The 24,757-nt window shown below is 41.9% G+C and overlaps 1 protein-coding gene across 1 annotated transcript; it reads right to left on the reverse strand.

Moving 5' to 3' along the window:
• Positions 1 to 12,737: 12,737 nt before the first annotated feature.
• Positions 12,738 to 20,489, reverse strand: nr2f1a (nuclear receptor subfamily 2, group F, member 1a). The gene is made up of 3 exons (XM_084457226.1): positions 19,397 to 20,489; positions 17,524 to 18,051; positions 12,738 to 13,912 (listed from the first exon to the last, which is right to left on the reverse strand). Exons 1-3 carry the CDS (start codon positions 19,827 to 19,829, stop codon positions 13,638 to 13,640), a joined length of 1,236 nt encoding a protein of 411 aa, XP_084313352.1. The 5' UTR covers positions 19,830 to 20,489; the 3' UTR covers positions 12,738 to 13,637.
• Positions 20,490 to 24,757: the final 4,268 nt, after the last annotated feature.

The raw sequence follows: 24,757 nt of genomic DNA on the forward strand, positions 1-24,757 counted from the left end.
CTAACTGTATACTGACAGCAAGTTACTTAACAAGCCGGCGCGCGGGCAGCTTTGTACTCTTGCCTCAATCATATAGGCTACCTTTTTATCACACGCTAGCAGTGAGATAATTTAATTCGTTAAACCCCAACTGTGGCGGTGAAATGTCGTTTTTTTCTACTTAAGAAACTATGACAAATCAACGTAGCCTATTCACTATCTCATTTCATTAAAATCGTCCAAATGACTGCCTTTGCGCTCTAAAATCCACACATATCAGGTTTAAAATGTGTTTAATTTGATTAGGGGAACAATTGAAAAAAAAAATATATATAGGCTATATATATATATATATATAGCCTATATATATATATATATATATATATATATATATAGGCTATATAATTAGCCTATAAGCCTACAGGTCGGGATAAGATATTATTCTCATTAAAAGGTCTTCCCAAATTCACAGCATCTTCATGGCTATTTGGGAGTAAACATTGTAAAAGAAAGAGTTATAAAGTAAAAACAAATCGTATGTAATATTTGTATCTCAATCTGTGTGGGTAGAAATGGGTATCCTCTGATCATTTTCACTTGATGACATTAGATGACATTAGACGCTTTGCTCTATGCATTATTCCACCTTAATTGAACTCGCAACCGCGCTTTGCCTGCGGGATCTCGGAGCTATTTCATTTTATATGCATATGTGAGATGATGGCTTGTTAAGTCGAGAAAAACAAATACCAAGAGAGCCTTATTTAAACACTCTAATACATAGCGGATCCATGGCCATTGTGAAAAAAAAAAGTATATTGAAATGCGTTTTCTTGCTTAATGTGTTGGCCAAGTGCAGGTCTACTAATGTAAATACTAAGGGTAGCCTACCACAGAAGACATGGTCTTGGCGGACACGCGCACTTGATTCCTAGGAATGAAATCAAGCCGGAATGGTCGTGGTCTTTGAAGCTGCTCGTTTGGTCCGTGCAGGTGGAGGGGCCCGGGTACACGCGCACCTGCGGTGAGATACCACCCAAGATCCAATAGAGGGTGACGTGAACTTGCGGACAATACAGCTCTATTCCTGCTGAAAGATTCTTTCACTATAAAGGACTGTCATCCTTTGTATGGGCTTCACAGTATGGCTTCATGGATTGTACGTGTTGCATTATGCGCCATGCCTCGACAGTGGGTAAAAACAAAAGAGTCTTTTCCAAACTGAACTCAGATGAGTATCTCCAGTCCCACGATAATAGTGAACTTGTGGGCTAATCTACATAATGAAATAATAACATTTATATTTCACCCGAAGCACTATTTAGGAGTAGACAGACACATCAAAAACACTGTAGGCCTGATCAGAAAATGCACCTTATGTCGAATGATATGAAATTACATCTATTAAACCACACTCCGCTTTAGCATATGCTGTAGGAACAGCTTTGACCTACTATCACCTCACTGGTACAGCTGTATTTCATGTGAACAGTCTTAAGCACACAAGGGAGCATATTGCTGTTTTCTAGGTTTCTCTATGTGTATGGACGTGTTTCTTTGTCATCTACTGCGGTAGGCCCCTGCACCTGATCGTCTGTGGCTTGTCTGGGGGGTAGAGCGCTTTAGACAGCTGTAAAAGGTTCTCCACGTCTCCAGCGCATTCATCAACGTCAGACATGGACAAGCCGCTATTTAGTGAAAGTGTAACTGCAGCAGTATATCTTCAAAGAGAGTGGGCCACTCAGCAAAACAAAACACTTTTTCAGACGTTGTACTCAAAACTGCCGATGCCTTAGACGTTTCTCGAATTTACATATTCGAAATTCTCCAAAATATTAATCATAGCCTAAATAAACGGGCATTTATTTATGAGTATGTTACGAATATGGTTACGAACATGTTATGAGCTGGCACACAAAAGGCCAGTTTTAGTGTTCGAAAGAATATTGTTCAAAATATTATTATTTTAGGCTATTATTGTAACAAAATCATGTTTGTTTATGTTTAATGTTAATGTTTTATGTTTTTATGTTTATAAATTACTGTTGGCGTGTCATCAATTGTCATCTAGCCTCTACAGAGCTGTTAAATCCACATCCCATTTGAAATAATGCTTAGGCTATTATTTGATTAAGATGATTCAAATTTGTATTAAAGTATCAAATTATGTTGATACTATTCCCTACACTTGACAAATATAATACCTACTGCATATAGCCTACAAACAGCCACAATAATGAATACTACAATTATATTATCAGTTTACTTGAAAACATGTATTGGTAATCTTATTTTATTGCTTTGCGTTTAATTATTGTAATCAGATTTGATAACGTAAAATCCCCTCCAAGTCATATGACAATTAAAAACTATACCCTCTCATAGTACACAACCATGACATTGAATTAAAATAGTTGAACAGATGTTAAACTATTGTAAAAGCGCCTGAGAAAAGCCCAGTGCGGTGGACTGTAGTCGAGCATGATGAGAGGGGTAGTGTTTGTTCCTCTGTCTCAGGGACCCAGTACGCAGAGCGCCATCTAGCAAACAAAAGTAGCAACAAACAGCGCGAGGCAGCCTCCATGCACTGCACGAGCACGAGAGCGAGAGAGCACGAGAGCGAGAGCACGAGAGCACCACAACCAAGCCGCTGCAGAGCGCGCCCGAACAGGACCAACTTTCTACACCCCTGTCTTTCTGAGAGACTAAGAGTTCTGTTTTTGCCATCAGTGATAGACACAAATTAGGTGCGGCTATACAGGTGTGTTTTCATGCATTAATGATTTATAAATTAACTAATCGATTAAATAGAATGGGATATGACGTTTCTTTTTCAGTAGCCTAGATCGAATTCTAATGAACCTGAAAGGGTCAAGATGCCGACCGATCCAGTCACCAGCTATCCCACAAAATGTATAGGAACTTTTAATGTCAAACTGGGTGCGGGGGGAAGGTGACCATCTACTTGACAAAATCGATACTATCATCCTCAAGCCCCTAACAGCGTTTTATTCCACCATGTGTGTACCACAAGCAAACAATAGCCTACATCTTATGTCGAGTGTAGTTTCAAACCAACAGTGTGTCTCGTATGCCTACTCGCTTAGTGTTATGGATAGGCATTATGGCTGGTGTTGTCATGCGCTCTTCCAAAGCTTCGGGAGGCGAGGGATCAAAGCACTAGCAGCCTGGCCCAGAGTGTAAATGACCAAGCTTGTAAGTCAATAATATGGCCTCTCAGACGTCATCCCTCCTCATCCTGACTATTTCATCCTCGCCTTGTCTCATAGTCACCCTCACCAACACACCCATTACCTGAAACAACAACGATAACCAATAGGACGTCTGTACAAGGTCGTCCTCCATTATATAACAGTAATAATGATAGTTGGTGTAATAGCACTGCATTAACTATTGTGATAGGCGTGTAAACGTGTAATGAAGATCATCCTAATAATAATTACAAGGTAATGGCTTGGTGTGGTGTGGAGAGTAGGACTATAGCGCCTTAGTTCATCAAACAGTTAATAGATGCAGATAATCAACTTATCATACCTCAAGCCAAACACTTCCACCATTAAGCCCGGACTATAAACGAAACACTGATTCGGGACGCATAGAATAGCCCATACTCAAACATTAATATAATAATCTCTTAATATCTCCATTTGCGAAACTGTATTATGCAAAGTTGGGCGTTTTAATTGAATTAATTCTGATGAGTGATTATTTGTTAGCGTATACACACTAAGATTAGGTTATGACTTTATGACTGTGCGGTTCTCTCATGGACAACCCACAATTAATCAAATCTTTGAAAGTCAGTACTTTTTTCAGGACGGGATAAGGTTGGGACATGGTTTGAAGTAGGTCTAGAGTAGCTTGTCCAGTTAGTACGAAACACTCATTTGTGTTATAACTGGGACATAACCTACATTGTCCTAGAAATAATCCTAATGCTAATTTAAATAAATAGAATATTATTTTTTCAAGAAGTAGGCTAGCACACCTAAATTAATGACAACATTCTCAATATTAAAGTGTGTGTGTGTGTGGCCTCTATGTGTAATTGATGAGAGTATGCCTAGTAAAACAGGTCAGTGCTTAATTAATTCATTTTTTTTATTTGTCTAAGAATGACATATTCCACATAGTAGGCTATGTCCCCCCATCTATCAATAGTGTTGTAACTATCGTGATGATCTTTCTGAATTATTGATTTTTAAAAATGTTGAAACGGTTTATTTTTTCATTCTCATACCTCATACAGTCATCAAATTCTCCCTAAACACACAACTTGGGTGAACCTGTTGTTAGACAGGCGCGCGCGTGCACGTGGTTGGAGCCTGTCTCTCCAGTGACATAAAGGAGATGACTTGTGGTTGTGGCAAAAAAAAGAAAAAAACGGGGGGGGGGGGGGACTATTATTTATTTCAGGATAAATCCAATGTCCTGTCCAAGCCCCACTACTCCCTGCTTTCGGCCACATCTTTATTTTCTGTCGAATAGCCTACTATGTGGTTAGAGAGATACCCCCTCCCTTTTTTTGCTGCTTATGCCTAGAGTGGAAAGAGTGAAGATGTGACGGGGCGTATTTGAAGTATGACGAGCTTTGTGGTCCGCTCCTTTTCATTCCCCTGCCTCAAATACGACCGCTTTCAAATAAGCCTCTCTGGCAATCCCAGCCCCACCGCCCCCCCGCCTCCACGACATGAATGGGCGGCTGACCTTTCGGGCCGTGTCCACTCTCCGTCCAGTATATCCAAATAAGCCTCCTTCCCCCACCCTGCCTCATCTAGGATGCCAGCTATTCTTTGCTGATATCATCAACAAATGCAAATGAATTTGGACGTAGTGGGGCGGACTAGGGGGAGGAGGGGGTAGTCCTGGACAAATACCACACTAGCTGAGAATGCTCATGTGGAGATTGAATATTGAATAACCACCAGTATGGCCACGGTTTGAACCGCCCCGAATTCAATATTGCCGAGAAAATACACATTCCTCCTTTCTGAATTCCTGACACTGAAACACCACAAAATTCAGATTAAATGCGTTTATTTCTGTTTGGCCTTTGAAGAGAGAGGGGTCATGTCAGTCAGGGAGGAAAGGCCACTCCGTTAACCCCCTCGTCCCCCTTCTCTCTCTCTCTCTCCCTCACTCCCTTCTCGATCCCTTCAATCAACCCCCACCTTTTTCCGCATATACAGACACGTGAGCGCGCGCGCACACACACACAATTTGACTATAGCACGCGGGCTTTAGGGCTCCACAGAGGGTAGATGAGAGCCTTGCTTCTTTAACAAGGAGAGGAGGCACTTCCAGAATCAGAGCGGCGGTATGTAGGCCACTAAGTGTTAGCAACCACAGAGCGAGGTGCTCTATGTAGCGGTCCAAGCGCTTCAGGAAAGCATGGAATAAGTTCTACAAATGTTTATAGCATCAAAGCGCAGATCGTGAATCGATTTATGCAATTTTCAAACGATTATTTATGAACGTAGCCTACAATATAGGCCTGACTTACCATACTGACTTTCGATAATAATGTCCAGTGTGTATTATGCATGTTTAACTCGTCTGAGATGAATACAGTATCGCATTACATCCTTCCTAGACGTTTTACAGTACAGACCAGCCTATTGCATGGCTATTGGCAGATGCTCTTCGCTTAGATGAATGCTGGAATATGGTCACACATTTGATGGATGATGCTGAGCAAGATCGAAAAAATACATGTATTTATCAACATCCAGCCTTTCCTCCAGTTCTTACAGGGTGACAGGTGTGGGGAGAGGGGGAGAGGGAGAGAGAGAGAGAGAGAGAGAGAGAGGGAGAGAGAGAGAGAGAGAGAGAGAGAGAGAGAGAGATGTGGCACACCAACCCAGCAGATTGTTGGAAACTATACCACTGTCAGACCGGTTCCCTATGGTAGGTTCCCTATGGTAGGCTACAAATGAAAAATGCCTTTCAATGCAGGGTTTAAGTCAATCATACTAGACCTACAGCAGTTTTTCTGAAAAATACAGGAAGCCTAAATATATTACAACACCATAAACATAAACACAGACAGTAAACAGCCTGTCACCCACAAATATCACAATTAGATAGATAGATAGATAGATAGATAGATAGATAGATAGATAGATAGATAGATAGATAGATAGATAGATAGATAGATAGATAGATAGATAGATGGAGACATGTCATGTTCAAATGTCTGCATACCAGTCCAGTAATAACAATGTTATAGCAACCCTGGTTCATAAAAAAATATTTAGGCACGCTTCATTTCGGGAAAACACGTTCTTTTTCACATTTCATTTTATGGTGGTATAAGCATCCAGAAATGAAGCCTACTTTGGACATATCTTTTCGTGAACAAACACAGGTGAAATTAAACAAATGAATTCCTATGCTGAGCCACAATAGCGTACTCGTACCAAAGGGGGCTGAAGGCCCATGGTTGGTCTAAAAAGCCTTTTGGACATTCTAGCCCAGACCCATAGATGGTTAGCTTAATTTTACAAGCATTATTCTGCTTGAGTGATTAGTAAAAAAAAAAAAAAATACAGTGGTCTATCAACAGAGATTGGTCAAGCTTGAACGCGGCCTCTGTATTCAGTCTTTCGGCTCTAAGATATTAATCTGCAATTGGTTTATCCAATGAGCGCGAGTCTAGGCTACTTACTGGGCCTATAGATTTGAAGTGTAATGTTTTCTTGTGGAAAATAAACTTCAGAAAAGCAATGGGGAAACCTTGAATTTGAAATGAATTTTATACAGCGGTGGCCAAAAACGGTGTTACATACAATTTAGCAAAAATAGGTCACCAATAAATTTGGTCTCAGCGTGAAGTGTAATTGCAACAAAATGCTGCTGAGTAAAATTGAGGAGCTCACTAGCTGCGGTGGCACAGTCACAAACCATCTGGTGTGTATTAGAAAGAGAAGCCGTAAATATTGCTGAAAAGCCCAGGCGTTATCAGGTATGTAAGCCCAGTCTTATTGCCCCCCATATGTTGACATAATCAGACTGTTGGGATGTCTATTAAAACATATCTGAATTAAAAATTAACATAGGCCTAGTAATTAAATTAATTTTGTTTGTGTAGATATCCCAATGTCTTGACGTCAGGCTGTTTATGTTTTTGAAGGGATTAGGCTAGGGAATGAATTGGTTGGCGCATGCACGGGCTAATGTTATGATTGGACCACTGCTGAATTTCTAGGGCAGAACTTCAAGTTCTACGTGTCCGCAACAGGTTAACGTCAAAGACACATTTAGGCTACTTAACAACAAAACGATCATATCCGTCATAACTCAAATTGTCATTTGCCATAATGACAGCACTTTCCCTGACAGACCCACGCACAAGCCTACTTACAGACTTCCCAAAGGGAATAAAACTACTCCAGAACTCTGCTCTAAACCTCAGCCCCCTCTCGTCGCTGCCTCCACTCGGTTACCTCGTTTCACGCTATCCCTTTCAAATGAAACTTTCCTTTCCGTTCTCCTGGGTGTTTTCCGGCACTGTGATTTATTTCAGCAGCCCGTACACACACTGAAAAATAGCACTCTCGAGTTTTAATGCCACGTGTTGATTAATTTGTTGTTAATGACAGTCGGAGTCATAGGCTACACACGCACACAGGAACATCCTCTCTCCGTTTCTCACTTATCCCTCCCCTTCTCTCGCTCCCACTCACTCCCCCTTGCTTATCCGTTTCACTCAAACGCGCGCACACACTGTGCATGAGAGACAAAAAACTCTAAACAAATGTCTTACTTTTTTCCGTGGACCTCCGTCGCAGTGGTTGACGTTGCAGCTTCACTGATCCGTGTCTCTTCACAGTCGTGAAGTTGCCTATATGCAATATGTGAGTTCGACACAACATCTCGTTTTAATTAATATGATTCTGGGCTCTGTCCCATAGACTATGCCCAAAAGCTTAGAGTGCAGAGCAGTGCAGATTGAGACATATTGAGCCCGCTTTAAAAGGATCATTTCATGTGGGAGGTTGGACACAAAGTTTGGACTCGTGACTGGCATTCCGGAGAGACATGCATATTTTAAAACAACAAAGCGAGATAGAGACGGGGCTCAGGGTGGGAGGGGAAAAAACTTGGAAAGAAGTTACTATCTGATGAACAGCTGTCATTGTTGGGCAAGACTTGAGCGCGTATTAAGATATACAATCCCAAAGAATCCCTGTCCAATAATGACACTAGCCTAATTGTCACTCAATTATTCTGTTTTTTTTTCTTCATCTCATAAATAATTTGCGATGAAACGTAAATATCACTCATTGAATTGGCTTTCTTTCCAAATATTGATGCATTATGATGATAACATTCAGTTTATATCATGCGTGGATACTTAGCCCAGCAATTGTAGTGGCGATTGTAACGTTCTAACAGCACCACAAAGTGCTTTAATGCGCATGAAGCTAATATAATCCTAAATATTCTAATAGCCTACATTTATTAAGCATCAGATGCACATAGGCTTATGACTAATCCAACATTGTCCTGGCAATTCATATAGTGATGAAATATAAAATATAGCCTATACCCCCCCCCCCCCCCCCCCACACACACACACACACAAATAGCCTAATAATGACACCAAATAGCCTAATCTATGTGAGATATTAACATAGGCCTATCTATGCTGTGAGGTCAAATTGTGGCCGATCCAAGTTACATGCTTACTGCTGTCACTATAGCCAAGTAACCAATGCAATTCTCACACGATGAGTTTTAACTTATAGACACCAATGTGCCATGAGGATAATAACGGCATTTATTTTCTGAGTCGGTACAGGGATATCTCGTGTGTGTGGAGTCTATTCGTGCAAGTGTTAAGGCATAAAACGTGTTCACGGTGGCGAAATCTGTTCGTTGAAATGAAGGGTATGCGAGACAAAGGAGAACGTGCATGGTGTAGAGCTGGATATCTCTGTTAGTTGTCAGCGTTGGTCCATGGGTATGGAATGCTAATGAGTGAGGGGTTTCTCTCTCTCCCTCTCTGAAACCCCTCCCGTCCCCCGCCCCCCTCCCCCTCTCTCTCTCCCTCTCTCTCTCTCTCTCTCTCTCTCTCTCTCTCTCTCTCTCTCTCTCTCTCGGGGAGAGAAGCGGATCGATAGCTGACCCGATGGTTTGGCCAATGCTTTATTTATCTGGCCAGGCAATGATATTATCAGCCTTGAACGTTATATACAGCAAATGTCTTCCTAAATCAACACAAAGGGATCGCTTACACAGCGATCTGTGCTTTCTCGCAACCACCTCCCTCCCCATGTCTCTCTCTCGCTCACACACACGCGCGCGCAAAACACAAGCTCGCGCGCGTGCACCTAGGGACAAGAAGACACACGCGCGCGCATGCACACACACACACACACACACACACACACACACACACACACACACGGAGACGTCCCCTTATGTTACATTCACAACTGGGGATATTTTATACCCTGTAGTGTTGGATTTGATCCATGGCTTAAAGCTTGCGTGTGAGGTCTGCGGACGGTAGAATTATACTGCGATCATTGAGATTGTTAGCAGCAATTTCACGTCATTCTAGTTCGACTGCATCACTGTAGCCATCGTCGTGAGTAGGCTAACGCAGTGAGAAACCCAGGCTGGTTTAGGATTTAGAAGCGTGGGACATCTCTTGGGGATTCATTTGATAGAATACAATTTTTCACTCCTCTGTTTTCAATCGCTTTTCAAAGGTTTTGATCCTGTGATCCTGTCAAGTGATGCTGAAGCACTCGTCGTGTGTTCACGTAACCTAGTCATGAATTCATTGTATGCATAGAACAGTACTTAAAATAAAAATGCTATCCATGCATGTGTAGTTTCTAGACTAAAAAGTATAAATCAAACTATTGCAACCAAATCAAACAACAGAAGATTGCCATGGATGCGTGTGGCTGCTCAAAACTTGGAACCATTGGTTGCATGAGGTTTTGGAAATAGGTTCGCTGACAACTTAGGATAATAAATGTTTCGCATTCAGACAGATATCTCAAACGTGAAATCGCACCCAGCTGCTTGTGTAAGCAAACAAATAGCCCCATGTTAGGAGACCTTCACTTGTGGTTTGATGAATGAAACCAGACAAAGGTAAATGGTTATTTAACTCATTTAGGAATAACACTTTGGTAACCAGAGTTTCCGAAATTACCGAGACACAATTGGGGCCCAGTGTGCAGTAGATCCATCTCCCTCGCCCAGCCCAGTCAGGAGGCTGAGGAGGTAGTCTGGTCTACATGGTAGAGCATCCACAATGCCATCCACACTTTTATGCAGAAACAATAACAATCAAAGCCTACAACCAGAGACCATTTTATAGACTGGTGAGTAGGCCAAATTTAGCACCAGTCAACAATGTAGGTCTATTAATAGCTACAACTTGCAAGGCAACATTCAAGGAGAGATTTGTCATTCAAATACTCAACAAATGTTCCTCTTACTCATTGTTAGAGACACATTACCAAAGAACAACCTCATGAGTCAGTCAAAATTGAAAGGAAAACTAACACTAACACTAGAAAGGCTATCACCGTCAGTGGAAGTGGTCACAAACGGCCACGTGGGCGTATCATAATTGTCTACAGTTTAATTGTCAGTCAAATAGCCTACATCGTTAATTAAGAACACATGGTATAAATGTATTATTTTGAACTATTGCTTTATATAGGCTTAGGCCTAGCCTGTAGTGTATCCATTTTATAACAGAAGGCGTTCAGAAAATAATGAAAGTGAAAGTCCGGGAGGAATTAGAATACATTATATGGAGGCAACCAGTTGAAAGCTGTATTTAGGGCTAGTCAACACTTAAGTAGCTTTACAAAGCTAGAAAACTGATCCAGACACGTCGGTGAGCCTGTCTGGAATTCTGACATTTCGACAAAAATAGTCTACATTGCGCACAATCATGACTTAATCAGATGTCATATTACAATTCAATATACCGTTATAGCCTAATGTTAATTATTCTTGTTTCATTTAAAATGAGAGAAGACTAGCATGTCTTTGCTTATACCGAAACACATGCTCATTAAACTGATGGCTGGACTGTTAACCCTATATTTGGCCTACTTTTATTTCATATAAGTAAATATGTTCAATATGTCCTAGGCTAAGTGTGACAGTACGGTCTTTGAATCCAAAGCTAAAAGTCTGGGTTCCTTCTGCGTCTTTGACCTGCATGTATATCTTAGACTACTGTTCCTACAAGCATAGCACGGGGGGGACCATATCGACCCCCAGTGAATAAATAGGTGTCCACAGGCGTATTAAGCTATTCGAAGAAATAACTATGATATTGGTTAAATGTTGAGGACAGTAGACCATGACAATGAGTAACAGCACCAAAACATATACGCAACAGTAGGCTACGTTGATCGTGTAAACCTATGAATGGATCAGGGAACGCACAAACAAATAAAGCGTCGTCACTGGTACAACACCAACCACCCCTCCCCCAAACCTAACATGGATATAAATACAACTCTCCCATTGCAGCAGGGCACTCAGTACAGTCTCCATCCTCATACTAGCTCTCGTGATTTGACAATGGTCTGCAAGGGAATACGTGGTTTCATCAATATAGAGCCGAGGAGATATACACCGAAGGTTCTAATTGGCAGAGGGCTACAAAACACATGTTCATCCCTCTCAACACACTGCAGTGTTACGTCCTTCTAGTCTGTACACTGTGTGTATGACAGCAGTATCGTGTATAGCCTAGCCTGCAATCAGAGGTCCTCACGACCCATACTAGTCCATTTGTGGAAGGGTAGGAGACAAAAACCTCAAATTCACAGACAGCCATATGTGCAGCCTATCTAGCATGTTGAGGACTTCACCGATGCACTCGTTATATTCTAAATGTATCAGGCAACCCAAGGCCGCATTCACAAACACGGGCGCATCCACAAGCACGTTTCCTCTCTACGCTAGCCGTATACGTCTCCCTCTCTCTCTCTATCCCCTCCCCTCTCTTCCCACACAATGCATCACATTCGGTGTTCCTATCGACTGGCTTACACGCTGTAAAATACATTTTCCAGATTGATCACGCATATCACAGCAGCTTTGCAGCGGGCGTAACCCTTGCCAAAGGACGCCTACATCAATATTGAAGCACACTATACTATCAAGGTAGATTTTAAAGGGGCAAGTGCATTTTGGTTTCTGTGGTGAGAGAGAGAGAGAGAGAGAGAGAGAGAGAGAGAGAGAGAGAATCACCTTGATTGAGCCACGGGTGGTAAGCTCAGTGTGCGCATGCTTTCATTGCTGTCTGGGAAAAATATTAAACATTAATGCGCTCACGAGCAGCGAACAGCGTCACTGCCGCCTGGTTCTGCACATAGCCTGTGCTTCTTTGTGCTTTCATACCCAGTTGTATCAGAGTGTGTGAAATGGTGTAGTCTATGTGCCCAAAACCTATTCATCAACCCATCCACACCATGCAGACCGTTAACAATGTAACACCTTACTCCAAAATGGAGGCAAAGGCCATGTGTGTTCATTTAGTATAATGATATGCAGACACTGAAAAAGACATAGGATAAGCATACTGGCGCATATAACATATCCTACTGTAGGGAGAAATGGGTGCAAAGACGAGGACCCCCTTGGTTGGTTTGTCGCAATATAAGCCCGAGCCGCATCTATCTTTACATGAGGAAAATGCTTGAGAGTGAGACATGGTTGCCTATTTCTTTTTTAATAGTACAGTCACCATCACACAACTTCATCAACCGACCCTTCTGCAAAAGTTGCATCATGGAGTAAGCAAATTGAAGGCAACAACCAATAAAATTCAAGAAACAATGAAAATTTCAAGACGAAACAAACAAAATGTATTTGAAATGATATATTAAAAGTGCTTTTGATTTTCATGTCTCTCCTCTTTGACTGATGATCGACTCCACACACACTCATGACCAGGGAAAAGGCGCCACTGACGTCCTCTCCTTAAAATGTCCACGAGGTCAGTTTGCTGCAGTTGCAGGTCCATAGTATCAATTGGAAAAAGTTCAACCATCAGTGGTGATATTGTCATAGCGATTAGACGGTTTCTTATTTGTCTAAATTTCTTTATTTTTCTGTTTTAAATTCTCACTTCAATTTTAATTCTTGGAGAACATAGCTTCGACAACATATATCGCACTCATTATAAGAAGCAAAAGGTTATATCAAAAATCATTAGTATAGAATCACAGAAAAACTGGTTTAGAACCAGAAAAAATACAAAACAGAGAGGTACATAGACACAGGACATTTCTTATAATTGCTTGGAAACATTATTTTCCCGCTAAGTCTTGATTCTTTTTTTTTCTTACTGCGATATGATGTTTATCGTTTTATTTGTATTTTTCTTACAAAAAGGAAAATAAAGACTAGTATTTTACAAAATGAAGAGTATTGTTCTTGAAGATGAGAGTGGATTTACACAGGTGTAAAGTCCAGTTCCATATTTTCTGTACATAACGTATTCCATCTCAGTCCCAGAAGACAAAGAAAAAAACAAACATGTCATGTCTTCCAAGTTTCTCAAAAAGGGTCCTATATATAGTCTTCTTGTAGGGGATGCTGAATTTTGGTCCTTTTCCTCTCTTTTCAACCTCTCATTCGGATCATTGGATGGACATGTAAGGCCAGTTGAAGCTGCTCCCGGATAATAGCATATCCCTGATGAGGGTTTCAATAGGAGTTTTACCTACCAAGCGGACGAAGAACAGCTGCTCGATTACCGACGAAGAGACCGTACGGAGAGAGGGCAGCCGCAGTAAGAGCTTGCCAAAGCGGCTGGGCTGGTTGGGGTACTGGCTCCTGACGTATTCCTCCAGGGCGCACTGAGACTTCTCCTGCAGGCTTTCGATGTGAGCCGCATCTGACAGGCCGCAAGCGTCTGTTCAGCCAAAAGAGAAAACAAAAGCGCCCTGGTTATCATTCAGCATCAGCGTTACATGTTATTGACAAAGTGAAATGAACAAACACACTGCCCAAACATGCTACATCACATTGAGTGAGAGGGACTGTCATATAGAATAAACAACGGCGATCTGTTGAAGTGGAGAACGTACCCCACAGTGGCAGATACCTCTCTGCGTGTGCATAAACCAATCAAAACAAAGAATAGTAGCTTGAGGGCATGAAAATGGTTTGTAGCATAACCGATACGCCTGCGTTTCACAATATAAGCCCCATGCCTGATAGAGGTACACTATACCGTGGAAGACCCGAGTGCGCATCTGCGGAATACTAGCCTACATAGCGATTGAGGACACACGCTCTTTCGATAGTAGTGTAGCGAACCTAGCCTACATATTCGCCATTCTTAGAAATATAGGCTAGTGGACTGAGCAGTAACCCAGGTTCGAGTCGAAAACTGTTGCTGATTGAGAGAGTAGTGGGGCATATAGGGAAGATAGGCCTTGGCCCTGTAGTTTCTTGCTCAGGGGATTAAAGTCTATAGAAACATAGGCTAAACGACACTGATGAATATATGAAATTACAAAGGCTGTAATGTGACCTAATTACTCTCCATAAGCTTTTACGTCATTTCACCCCTCTCGATAGGCTATGGCCTGTTTTTAAATGTAGCCATGGAAAGGGCGCTGGAAGCAATCAAATTTATTAGCAGAGGTGAAGTCAATAGTCACGCAAAAAGAACATAAAATGTAGGGCTAGGAAAAGGAGCCAGCACAACAACACATGCGAAATGTGTCCGTTCACAGTCGGGGGTTATGTATTACAGTAGCCTATATGCCTGCGTAGTCTGCGACCCCCAAAACATACCGTAGGCCTACATTTTATACGATACATACACGCATAATAACAGCTACGCTGTTTATCATAGGCTGCATAGGCTATACCACGGTATAGGTCCTACTGACAAAATGTATCGTAAACCTTCGTGTAGGAGGCCAAGATGCATACTGGCATATGGGCCGTTATGTAGGCCTAGAGATTTGTACTAAGCCATTTCTCTGTAGCAAGTGCACACAAGAGAAAGACTCTATACTCTGAATCTAATATATTAAACACTGGACAATGGTATTTGAGAGGCTTTTAAGCCTCATCTTGATTTCTCAGGGCTATAATTCACTATGGCCAGACACAATAACCTTATGAACTCGCGGACTGCGCGGGGGCAACGCTCGGATCCCGGTTTGATTTACTATTGACCTTAGACGAGTCGGGCACGGCCCCATGTATGCAAATCCATTTGGATTAACTTTAAGTGTCTCTTTTCAATAAATAAAACAATTAATCGGAGAGAAATGAATGAGTTTTTTTTTTTTTTACTATTGTCAATAAAAAATAAATAAATAAATAAATTACTAGGCTACTTGTGCAGCGCAACACAATGGTTAAGTTCAACGCAGTGCAGAGACGAGACTGAGCTGCTATAAATGCATGACTCAAAAGAAAACTCGTGAAAAGCACCCCATAGTTCACCATACACATGCATACTCCTCCGCCACCTTACTATTAGAAAAGCATAACAGGCACATATTTTCACAAAGGGGGAAAGTATATGATCAAAGATAGAAACATTTAAGTAATAGGCCTACCGTAAACACATGATAATGATCGAGACGAATGAGCTCGAAGTGTGACTGATATGTGACATTAAACTTCCAAATGTGTAAATTGTGTGTTGGGAGAAATCCAGCTTGATTGAATTGCAGTCTGAACAAACACGAACCTACTCAACCTAATACTTTCAGTTTTGTACTCTTGCAGGCAGGTCTACAATGCAAGCAAGAATTGGGGAATATTGCGTAGGAATTAGCGTGGGAATTATCAAACTATCATTATTTATGTAAAACAACTTTAAGTAGATGCACTGTTGGGTGAATAGTGCTGGGATCATTTGTATGAAAGTCCCCACCTTTGTCATCGTGTGGACTATTAAAACAACGTGACCTGAGCTAAAATGAACTAGGAAACGTGTGCCTAGCCTGTGCATGTAGGCTATACCACCGTTAAGATGCACCAAGGTGTATGCTCGCTTGAAGCTTCAAAACATGCCTTGATCTCTAATATGGATAGATTAAATATATATGAATTTAGGGTTGTAACTACAAATTGTGTCCAACATTCCCTCTACAGACGGAAACAGGCAGCGTCAAACTCCTCAATGTCACTGCGGAAGCAGACTGGGGAGCCAAAATAGAGGACTAGGGGAGGTTTAATGGCACTGAATAAAACACTTCCTCTGAATCCCCCTTTGGCCACTAATCAAAACAAGTTCAGTGAGTACTCAACCTTAGTGTATACAGACCATCTACAGAGCTTCAGAGAACACATAGAATATATGTATGCAATATACTAGCCTACAACGTAGTTTTCCAGGACTTCTAGAGAGTCCAAATATTTTCTAAACGTAAATTGACCAAATACACATGTCGTATAGGTATTGTGCGCAATTGTTAAATGTAGAAATAGATACACTGGAATTTATGAAAACTTTATTCAACTTGAAGGGCTGGAGTTTTTGGCCTATGGGTAGATTTAGGCTTTTCCCCTGCTAGGCCCCCTATCCACCATTCCTAACTCCTTGAGAATTGAACACTATAGGAGCAAGTCTACGAGCAAAATATATGTGGCATTACGCGTGACATGACCTTGCCTCTTTCAGATATCAATTGTATTTTCAACTGAGAGCTTTAGTAAATCAATGATTCACGTTTAATAACACATTAATTGTGTAGGAAAATAGTAGTATCAAAAATAAATAGGCCATAATTAAAGTAGGCCTACAATCAATCTCAGCCATAGTGCATCTCCGATGAAAATGTTCTGCAGCAGTGATACAGTGACGTAGTACATCCGTGTTTCTTTGATCAGCCTGGTAAAGATGATTTCCTGTCCTTCCCATGACATGTGCTTGTGTTCGCAAAGCAAGCCTAAAAACATGCCCCACAACTCATCCATGAACTCATCCATGAACTGTCGTGTCTCGCCAAAATCCTAGTTTTACTTTACGCGTGAAAATATTGAAATCATGCTACGGTACCATATTGTATAGTCAAAGTGAAACCCATTGGGACTATCGACGGTGTATCTAATAGTCTACACTTTGTTTAAAGTAAACTATGATCAGAATCAGAATAAGATTTTATTTCGCCAAGTAATAACGTTACAAGTTAACGTTACACCTACGACTGAATTTGCCTTGGTCTGTTGATGCAATAACGAACTATATGCATATACATTTCTGAATCTAGACTGTAGGTATAAAACTAGCCTTGCACTGAAAACTTTTGGCGCTTGCTCCCTCTTAGTTGTCTCATACGCAGTGGCTATAAGTGACATTGATGTGTACGAATGTGGATACACAGCAAATTGTTCTTATAACAGCGCTACGGAAAATTAGAAGCCTGTACAAGACATATTGTCACGCTGAATATTCTTTATACCATAGTGTTTTTCTCTGCCTGTCTCGCATGCTTGCTTCATATGCCCTGTATGTGTGTAGGCCTCACTTAACGGTGCACGGTGAACACCCACCTGATGTGAAGAGTACGATTGCCTTGATGCAGCTGTACTCTGCCGAGTCTACATGGAGGGCCTTCAGCTTCTCAACTTGCTCCTGGAAGATGCGAATGTGATCCATGAAAGCCACGACGCGGTCCGCAGACATTGGAGAAGCGTGGAGGCCTGCCGCGGCGAGCAGGGGGGCCACATGCAATGGCATGGAGCACTGAGCCGCATTTAGCACAAACAATTCGCTCCACGTCAGCCTGAGAAGGGACACCTGGTCGGTGATCTGCAGATCGGGAAAGAAAGGGATGTTCCTCGCCCATTCCACGGCGCTGAAGAGCAAGCGAGCAGCCAGCTCGCAGATGTTCTCTATGCCCATGATGTTATTGGGCTGCATACACTGGCTCCCGTACCGGGATGTCGGGTAAGGCTCGGCCCGGAGCAATAGCGAGATGTATCCGGAGAGATAGCAATGGCCGTTCAGGGGGTCCCCGTTCGTCAGCGCGTACTGGCCTGGGTTCGGTTGTGTTGGAGGCATTCGTCCTCGCTGAACCGCTGACAAAAAGAAAGAGAAGGAGAGGAAATGTGCATCCAGAACTGGTAAACATTGTTTTTGTACAGCCAGTATTTGAGTCTGGCTCGTGTGTTGTACTCTCAGGATTATCATTTTTTAGTTTAAAATCCAGTTCCCTGTCCTGTCTGCTAAGTGGACGCCTTTTTATTGAACCAATCTATTTTCAACTTCTGTATTGTCTTATAAATTGGTTAAGAGGTGGCCATAACCTCGATCAATGTTCACATTTGTATTTGTGGATATGCATGCACATGAAATAAAACACGTAGGCTATGCCTAATGCAGACACACACACACACACACACACACACACACACACAAACAAACACACACACACCCTCACCACCAATTTGCTAGATTACAGGCATTCGAAGGCCACATCTAATCGTCTAGATTATGTGTCCGTTTACAACTACATTTACCAATATTTTGAATTAGGAATAAGGAATACTCCTTTCTTTATAATAATGACTGTAATATATCAGTCAGAACGCTAGAATGTACACAAGTTTAGCCTACAACAGCTATTTCGAGGTGGTATGTTACAGATATCAACAAAGGGCTATATTCAAATAACATTATAACATAAAATTATAAAATGAAACAATTTGTCCTTTATTTTTTTGTCTATAACATGCAGGAGGTGAAACTGGTAAGTGGCGATTTTAAAGGGGAGTTTTTGTATTATTTGTGTGTATGACTTGTGGAAATAGAAAGTTACGGCCTCTAATACACGGTGCAAAACAATGAGCTATGCACAACTTCCCTTTATTCAAGCAGCCTAAGATGTTTAGTCAGCGTATGGAGCACGGGGGCGATGTGGAGATGCTGTCGGTTCGTTTTAATGTTAAAACTATAGGCCAGTACATGCACACGGTCTCTGTATCTCTTTCATTCCCCCCCCCCCCCCCCACACACACACTCTCTCTCTCTCTCTCTCTCTCTCACAGACACACGCGAGCGCGCATACACACACACCATATTGCTCAAATCTAAATCTTATCAAAATGCCTCAAATAGCCTATATTAGCCCACGAAGGTCTTTGAAATATTGTGGACGGCAACAAAACCTCAGCAGAATAAGTAGGCTAGCCGCTTTGTTTAGACGATAAGCCTGCCCTCGGTGGGTGCACTGGCTTTTACCCTCGCTCAGATACACACAGGCTATGCTACAGTAAGCAACACACTCCCCTTAATGCATAGATGTAGCCTACTCTAGTCTGCAATATGTTCAGCTGTGTGTGTGTGATCCTATTGAATAACGACGGCGATATTCGCTTGTGTAACTAGGGTGCGTAATGTGTCATTAAAAAAAAATATATTCACCTTCCCGACGCATTCCCACTTTTAAACATTTCTTCAGCCGACAGTATTGGCACTGATTTCGGTGGTGTTGGTCAATTGGACAGTTCCTATTGGCACGACATGTATACGTTAAGTTCCTTCGGACACTCCTCTTGAAGAAACTTTTGCATCCCTCGCAGGTGAATTGACCGTAGTGCTTGCCGCTCGATTTGTCTCCGCAAACAACACATTCTATATGCTGTTGAGTCTGTCCAGAACTCTGAGTCCCCTTGTCGCCAGCAGTCCCTGGTGTTGACGGGGGTCCTGGCTGACTGGGGGTCTGCGGAGTGTGCGGCGCTGCCGACGCCGTCTGCTGTTGCTCCCTCGCCGGCTGAGCTGCTGGATTGGGGCCGCTCGGAGGTCCTCCGGCCACGTCTTCCTGCGGATCTCGCCAGACGCTAACTACCATTGCCATATCTCGGGCCCGGAAAGTGCTATAAAGCGAAATGATCGCTGGTGTTTGTAATGCGGTGGATGAAAAAGAGATCGCAAACAAGGCAGTGCAAAGTCAAATCGTGATACACAATCTCATAGGCTGAAAAGGGAGTAGAACACGATCAATACATTCAAAATAGCGGAGGTGATAGAATAGGCACCCGATCAGGATATGCAAGTATCGGGAGGCCAGTTCCAAGGTAAATTGCAGCCAGCCATTCAGGAACCCCAATCTTGAAGAAAAACCGAACCAGACGTAATAAATTGTTGTTTGGTATAAAATAGCCACAAATGTCACCGGAGCGATTCACATGGACGTAGAAATGAACAGAATCTTTCAAAAAGACACGCGATCCAAAGTGCAGCGAGAAATAAATTCCTCTCTCTCTTCGTCCTTGCTCCTGACTCCCGTCTTCGCTGTAGGAGGGGAGGAAAAAACTGAAGAGCAGGATTTTACATCTATATTCTTAAATAAACCTCATCGCGCCCAGCAAAGAACCGCGTCGCCGAAGTGCCCATGTAGTTTCACCTCTCCAGCAGGAATGGAGCGAACCAGTAGAGATAAAAAGAAAAAAACAACAACTAATAGAATATGCAAGAGGAGAGACCCAAAAATGAATGCGTTTAAACGAGAGGACCAGCGGAGCAATGTTTCCGAAACGGGGATCTGCGCGAATGTCTGTATATAGTGAACTTTGACACTACTATTGAAACTGACACGTTTCTATGGAGATCGCTGCGCCTTATATGGTGCTCATGTCAAGGAGCCAAGAGAGGGGCTGCTGGCAACTGATAATCAAAGGCGACTGACTGGCCAGAGCCCCTGCATTGAGGGGGGAGAGAGAAAATGGGAGGCTAAGGTTAGCCAAGCCTCTTTCTCTCCATTGGTTAGAGTCCTCGTTCCTTGCTACCTACGACTGGGGGCTCTGACAAGCACAATTTACATTGAGCTCGCCCCGCGCTGCTATTTACTTTGAAACCTGATTAGTATGGGCCGTCTATTGTCACAAAAAGAGGAAGAAGCCCCGGATAGAATAGCCGAAAAGAGGGTAAAACTGGGGACAAAGCTTTGCGCACGTGAAATAAACAAACGTGCGCAGCAAAAGGGACTGATAGCATTCCCAAAAGTTTGAGATGGTTAGTGTTGGGCTGCTATCTTAATTATGAATGCGGGGGATATCATTATTGTATCTGGTCTTTTATAACATAGGCTATGCATAGTATGCTGGCATGCCTAGGATATTACTGTACTGCAAGCTTTGTGTGCGTACATGTTCCATTTACGTTGATAAAAGACGATTTTATTCCAAGTAACAGTGATAAATGAGGAAACATTGCGATGGAAAAATGATGCATAAGACTGGTCGTGTTGGAATAGGCAGACGGTAGGCTATGCGATGCCGTTGGCAGCTAAATCTCAGAATTACATCGACAAATAAGAAATACTTCATGATGGCTTAGGTCTCACAGTCTCCCAAATCACTAAATGGATGTCATATTATGTCTTAATAATGACAATAATTCTGAATCATGTGAAGTTGATTGAAAATTGAACGGGGATCCCGTTTTTCTGTATGTGAATACTGAAGCCTGTGTTTCTCAAACTCAAAAATGTCTGGATCGCGCTGCCATCTAGCGTACAGTACACAATTACAGCCACATATTAACGCATAGTCACAGAGATGATCATACATGCCTTTTTCAAACCTTTTAAAGTGTGTCGATAAGAAATAAACCACGAGGCTTTTTTTCTACAGACCCCTCCGATGAAAGCGTCAACAGCAACAACTTTTGCTTCTTCTAAAGAGAGAAACATCCTGGAAGGTAAATTACTTTACTATGGGTGGCATTCAACTTAAGGATAGCACTGACGCCCAACCTGAAAACAACATTGTAAATTGAAATGGGATAGATGTAAACAGTTTACGTAGCCTACCACATCTAGAAAAAAGAAATCTTATTCAAACGTTTAACACGTCACGTAGGCTATAGCCTACTATTATACTCTAGTAATAGTCCGCTAGTATCCTATGATCTAAACTTTATTGTTGATAGTTGAGAATTATTTGTTGCTAGTCTATGTTAATCTATTATCAGTTATAATGAAGCGTAAATATGCAAGTGCCCCCTTTGGAAACTGCTTAGAAGGGATGGGTGTTTTTAAGTATTCAACAACAGAGCTCTCCCCCGTCCCTGTCTCGGACGCTGCACTGGAACTCCCGGTTATGTCTCCAGCTCTTTGACAAGGTGAAACGAATAAGATTAAATCGGACAAAGGCATTTCTGTAAGTGTATCATTAAGATTTAACTCCACAGATTGCAAAGGGAGCACGGAGAAGAGAGAGAGTGTGTGTGTGGACGGACAGCGAATGAGAGCAGGGGGAGAAGGCAACAGTACGAAAACAGCGAGAGAAAGGAGAAAGTGGACAGCAGGACATTGAAGGAAGAAGCACCAGCGACGGCTATTACCAGTGAACGGATAGCTCTCTGAATATGACTAGCACCAGTCAGGCAAGTACATATTATTATTTTCTCCTAACTTATGCACAAATAGCACACAGTGCTTAGTAGTGATGTCTCGGCTTGGCACATGACCATGCAAACCCAACCATATAGCCAACCGTTATCTGTCTAAATGTCAAACAGCCACTGTTATATTCCTTGGCGAAACTTTTGAACTAGGGGACGTTGTATCTTATCCCTCTCACTGTAACTGATTTAGTAACCCATGCTTCAATTTCGAAGCTGTAGGCTATAGGCTACTCTCGCATACACACTGGCATCAGTGAGGTTGTTACGGCAGTATGGAAGCCTTTTCCACGTCAAGCATATCACCTGTGCAAGGCTATTTGTTGTTGGAACACATAATGAAAAGATCGATAGCAGCCTGTTTGTCTCAGCGATAGTGTCAACTGATTAAAAGGACAGTTATAGGGCCAAGCTGGTCAAGGGAGAGCTCTGAAAAGATTTTAGTTCCTCTGATCAGATTAAATAGGCTATGAGATTAATTTTAGGCTATGCATGCATCAATATACAGACACGGTAGCCTGTATCATGAAAGAAAATACATACTCAAAATAATTGTAAGTAAATTATAATATTTAGGCTACTCCTAGGCTATATCAAACATGATTTTAAGGTGCAGTTAATTTTTAGGCAGATACGTAATAATTGATTAATTTGGTCTCGTTACTTGAAAATATCTTAATTTATATACATGGATGACATTTTGGCCAAGGTTAGTAATAGTTATCAGTAATATTGTTTAATTAACTTAAATTATCCTCTATTTAGGTTTAAAGACTAGGCTTTATAAAAATGTAGGCTAATTAAATCTATTTGGGTTAGGTTATGAATGTTAGTCAACAGTCAAACTGTACTGTGTTTATTGTTGGCCCCATGGTGTTTATGAGCACTGACCTTACATGGAAATAAGAATTCTGAAGTTAGAAAGTTTGATAGCATCCATCACAATTCCATCATTGAGCTAAATCAGATCATGGGTTCCCTACACAGACAACACAGTCTGCAGTCAGGTTAGGGTGAATGGACACAAACTAGTTTATGGACATCGTTTACGATTTGCCTTCTTTTGTATTGGCCTATTTTAATAGTGTTGTTTTTTCCTACCACGTTTATAAATCATCTTCACGCAAACGTTTAGTTAAAGTCTGTGAGTGGAAGCTGAAATCAATAATGGGTGATGATAGACCACCAGCTACCTGAACACGCGGGTAAATAAAGACATTATTTAAGATAGCCTAAAACAGATATGTTTGGGATTAATAGGACTACAATTATCATTAGTCGGCGTAGCCTGTTACTTCGGCGCTGCAGAGCTATGGCGTTTTATCTTGGTGGTGGGTTGCTCTTCACGATACCAGAGGCCCCTGTCGGAATACCTCCTGTAAAAACATGTATTATGTTTCTCCTCGACGAGAGAGGGGGTCACACACATCCGATCTGAAGTGCTGATCCCCAGCCCCCGCGATTCTGTCGCTACATCTGCTTATAAGCAGCATATTCTATAAGACAATAATAAATGCATGTGGATTTTGCGTACTGATCCTATAATGTAAAATATAGCCCAATTTAAGTACAGAAACAATGAATTGTTTAGGTTTAGTTGTTTACTAAACTAGGTTTAGCAAACTAAACCTATAGGCTACTGCACTTAACGTAACATATGCAAATATATTACAGTTGTTGGATTACCTAGGCTACTTTATATGAATGATAAATGAGCAAACAGCAAATGACGTGAAAATAAATTCCAACTCAAACTGAATTGTCCAGTAGGCTTGTCTACTGAGCAGAAACATTCCATCATCCCCAACTTCTGTGCACTGCCTCACTCCAATGAGAGTAATTGAAAATCGTATTATAATGAACATGGCCTATGTGTAAGACCTGCACCCATTACAAACAACGATAGATTCTGAGCATGCCGTAAGAGAGCGGTAGTCATTGATGTGGGTGACCCCGGTTCGAATCCCACATCACCAACACTACATTGGGTGTGAACGTGAAGCCATACAATGTGTGTGTGTCCGCGAGGAGCTTTAGGGAGTCACGGCAGTGAAGCGACCCTGGCTTGTGTCGTGGACCCGGATATAGCCTACATGGATACTACCAGCTTAAGTGGCCAATGTCGTCAAAACAGGCTTGCAATGAATAAGAGTTTGTACACAGGTGTTTAATTTCAGTGCAATACTGTTCACTTCTAGGCGTTGTTTGCATTTAAAACCAATCCATTATGTCAACTAGAAACAGCAAAAACAGGCTGCATGTTTAACCCCAACTGCGCGTTATAGGCCTTACTCATATGAGTTAGAGATTTTGTAGCGAGCCCCTCCGCTTTGAGTCGTCCCAGTTGAAAGGGAAGAGGAGGGGGCTTTTGTCCAATTT

This window comes from Borostomias antarcticus (assembly GCF_949987555.1).
Source record: "Borostomias antarcticus genome assembly, chromosome: 23".
NCBI lineage: Eukaryota > Metazoa > Chordata > Actinopteri > Stomiiformes > Stomiidae > Borostomias > Borostomias antarcticus.

What these genes read in the sequence shown, in the direction of transcription:
- nr2f1a (XM_084457226.1), bottom strand. Translation starts at nt 19,829, where the DNA reads ATGGCAATGGTAGTTAGCGTCTGGCGAGATCCGCAGGAAGACGTGGCC. An exon ending in AGTGGGAATGCGTCGGGAAG is followed by an intron (nt 18,052 to 19,396) that starts GTGAATATATTT and finishes TCTTTTTGTCAG; the next exon opens with CGGTTCAGCGAGGACGAATG. An exon ending in AATCGTACTCTTCACATCAG is followed by an intron (nt 13,913 to 17,523) that starts GTGGGTGTTCAC and finishes TTGGCTGAACAG; the next exon opens with ACGCTTGCGGCCTGTCAGAT.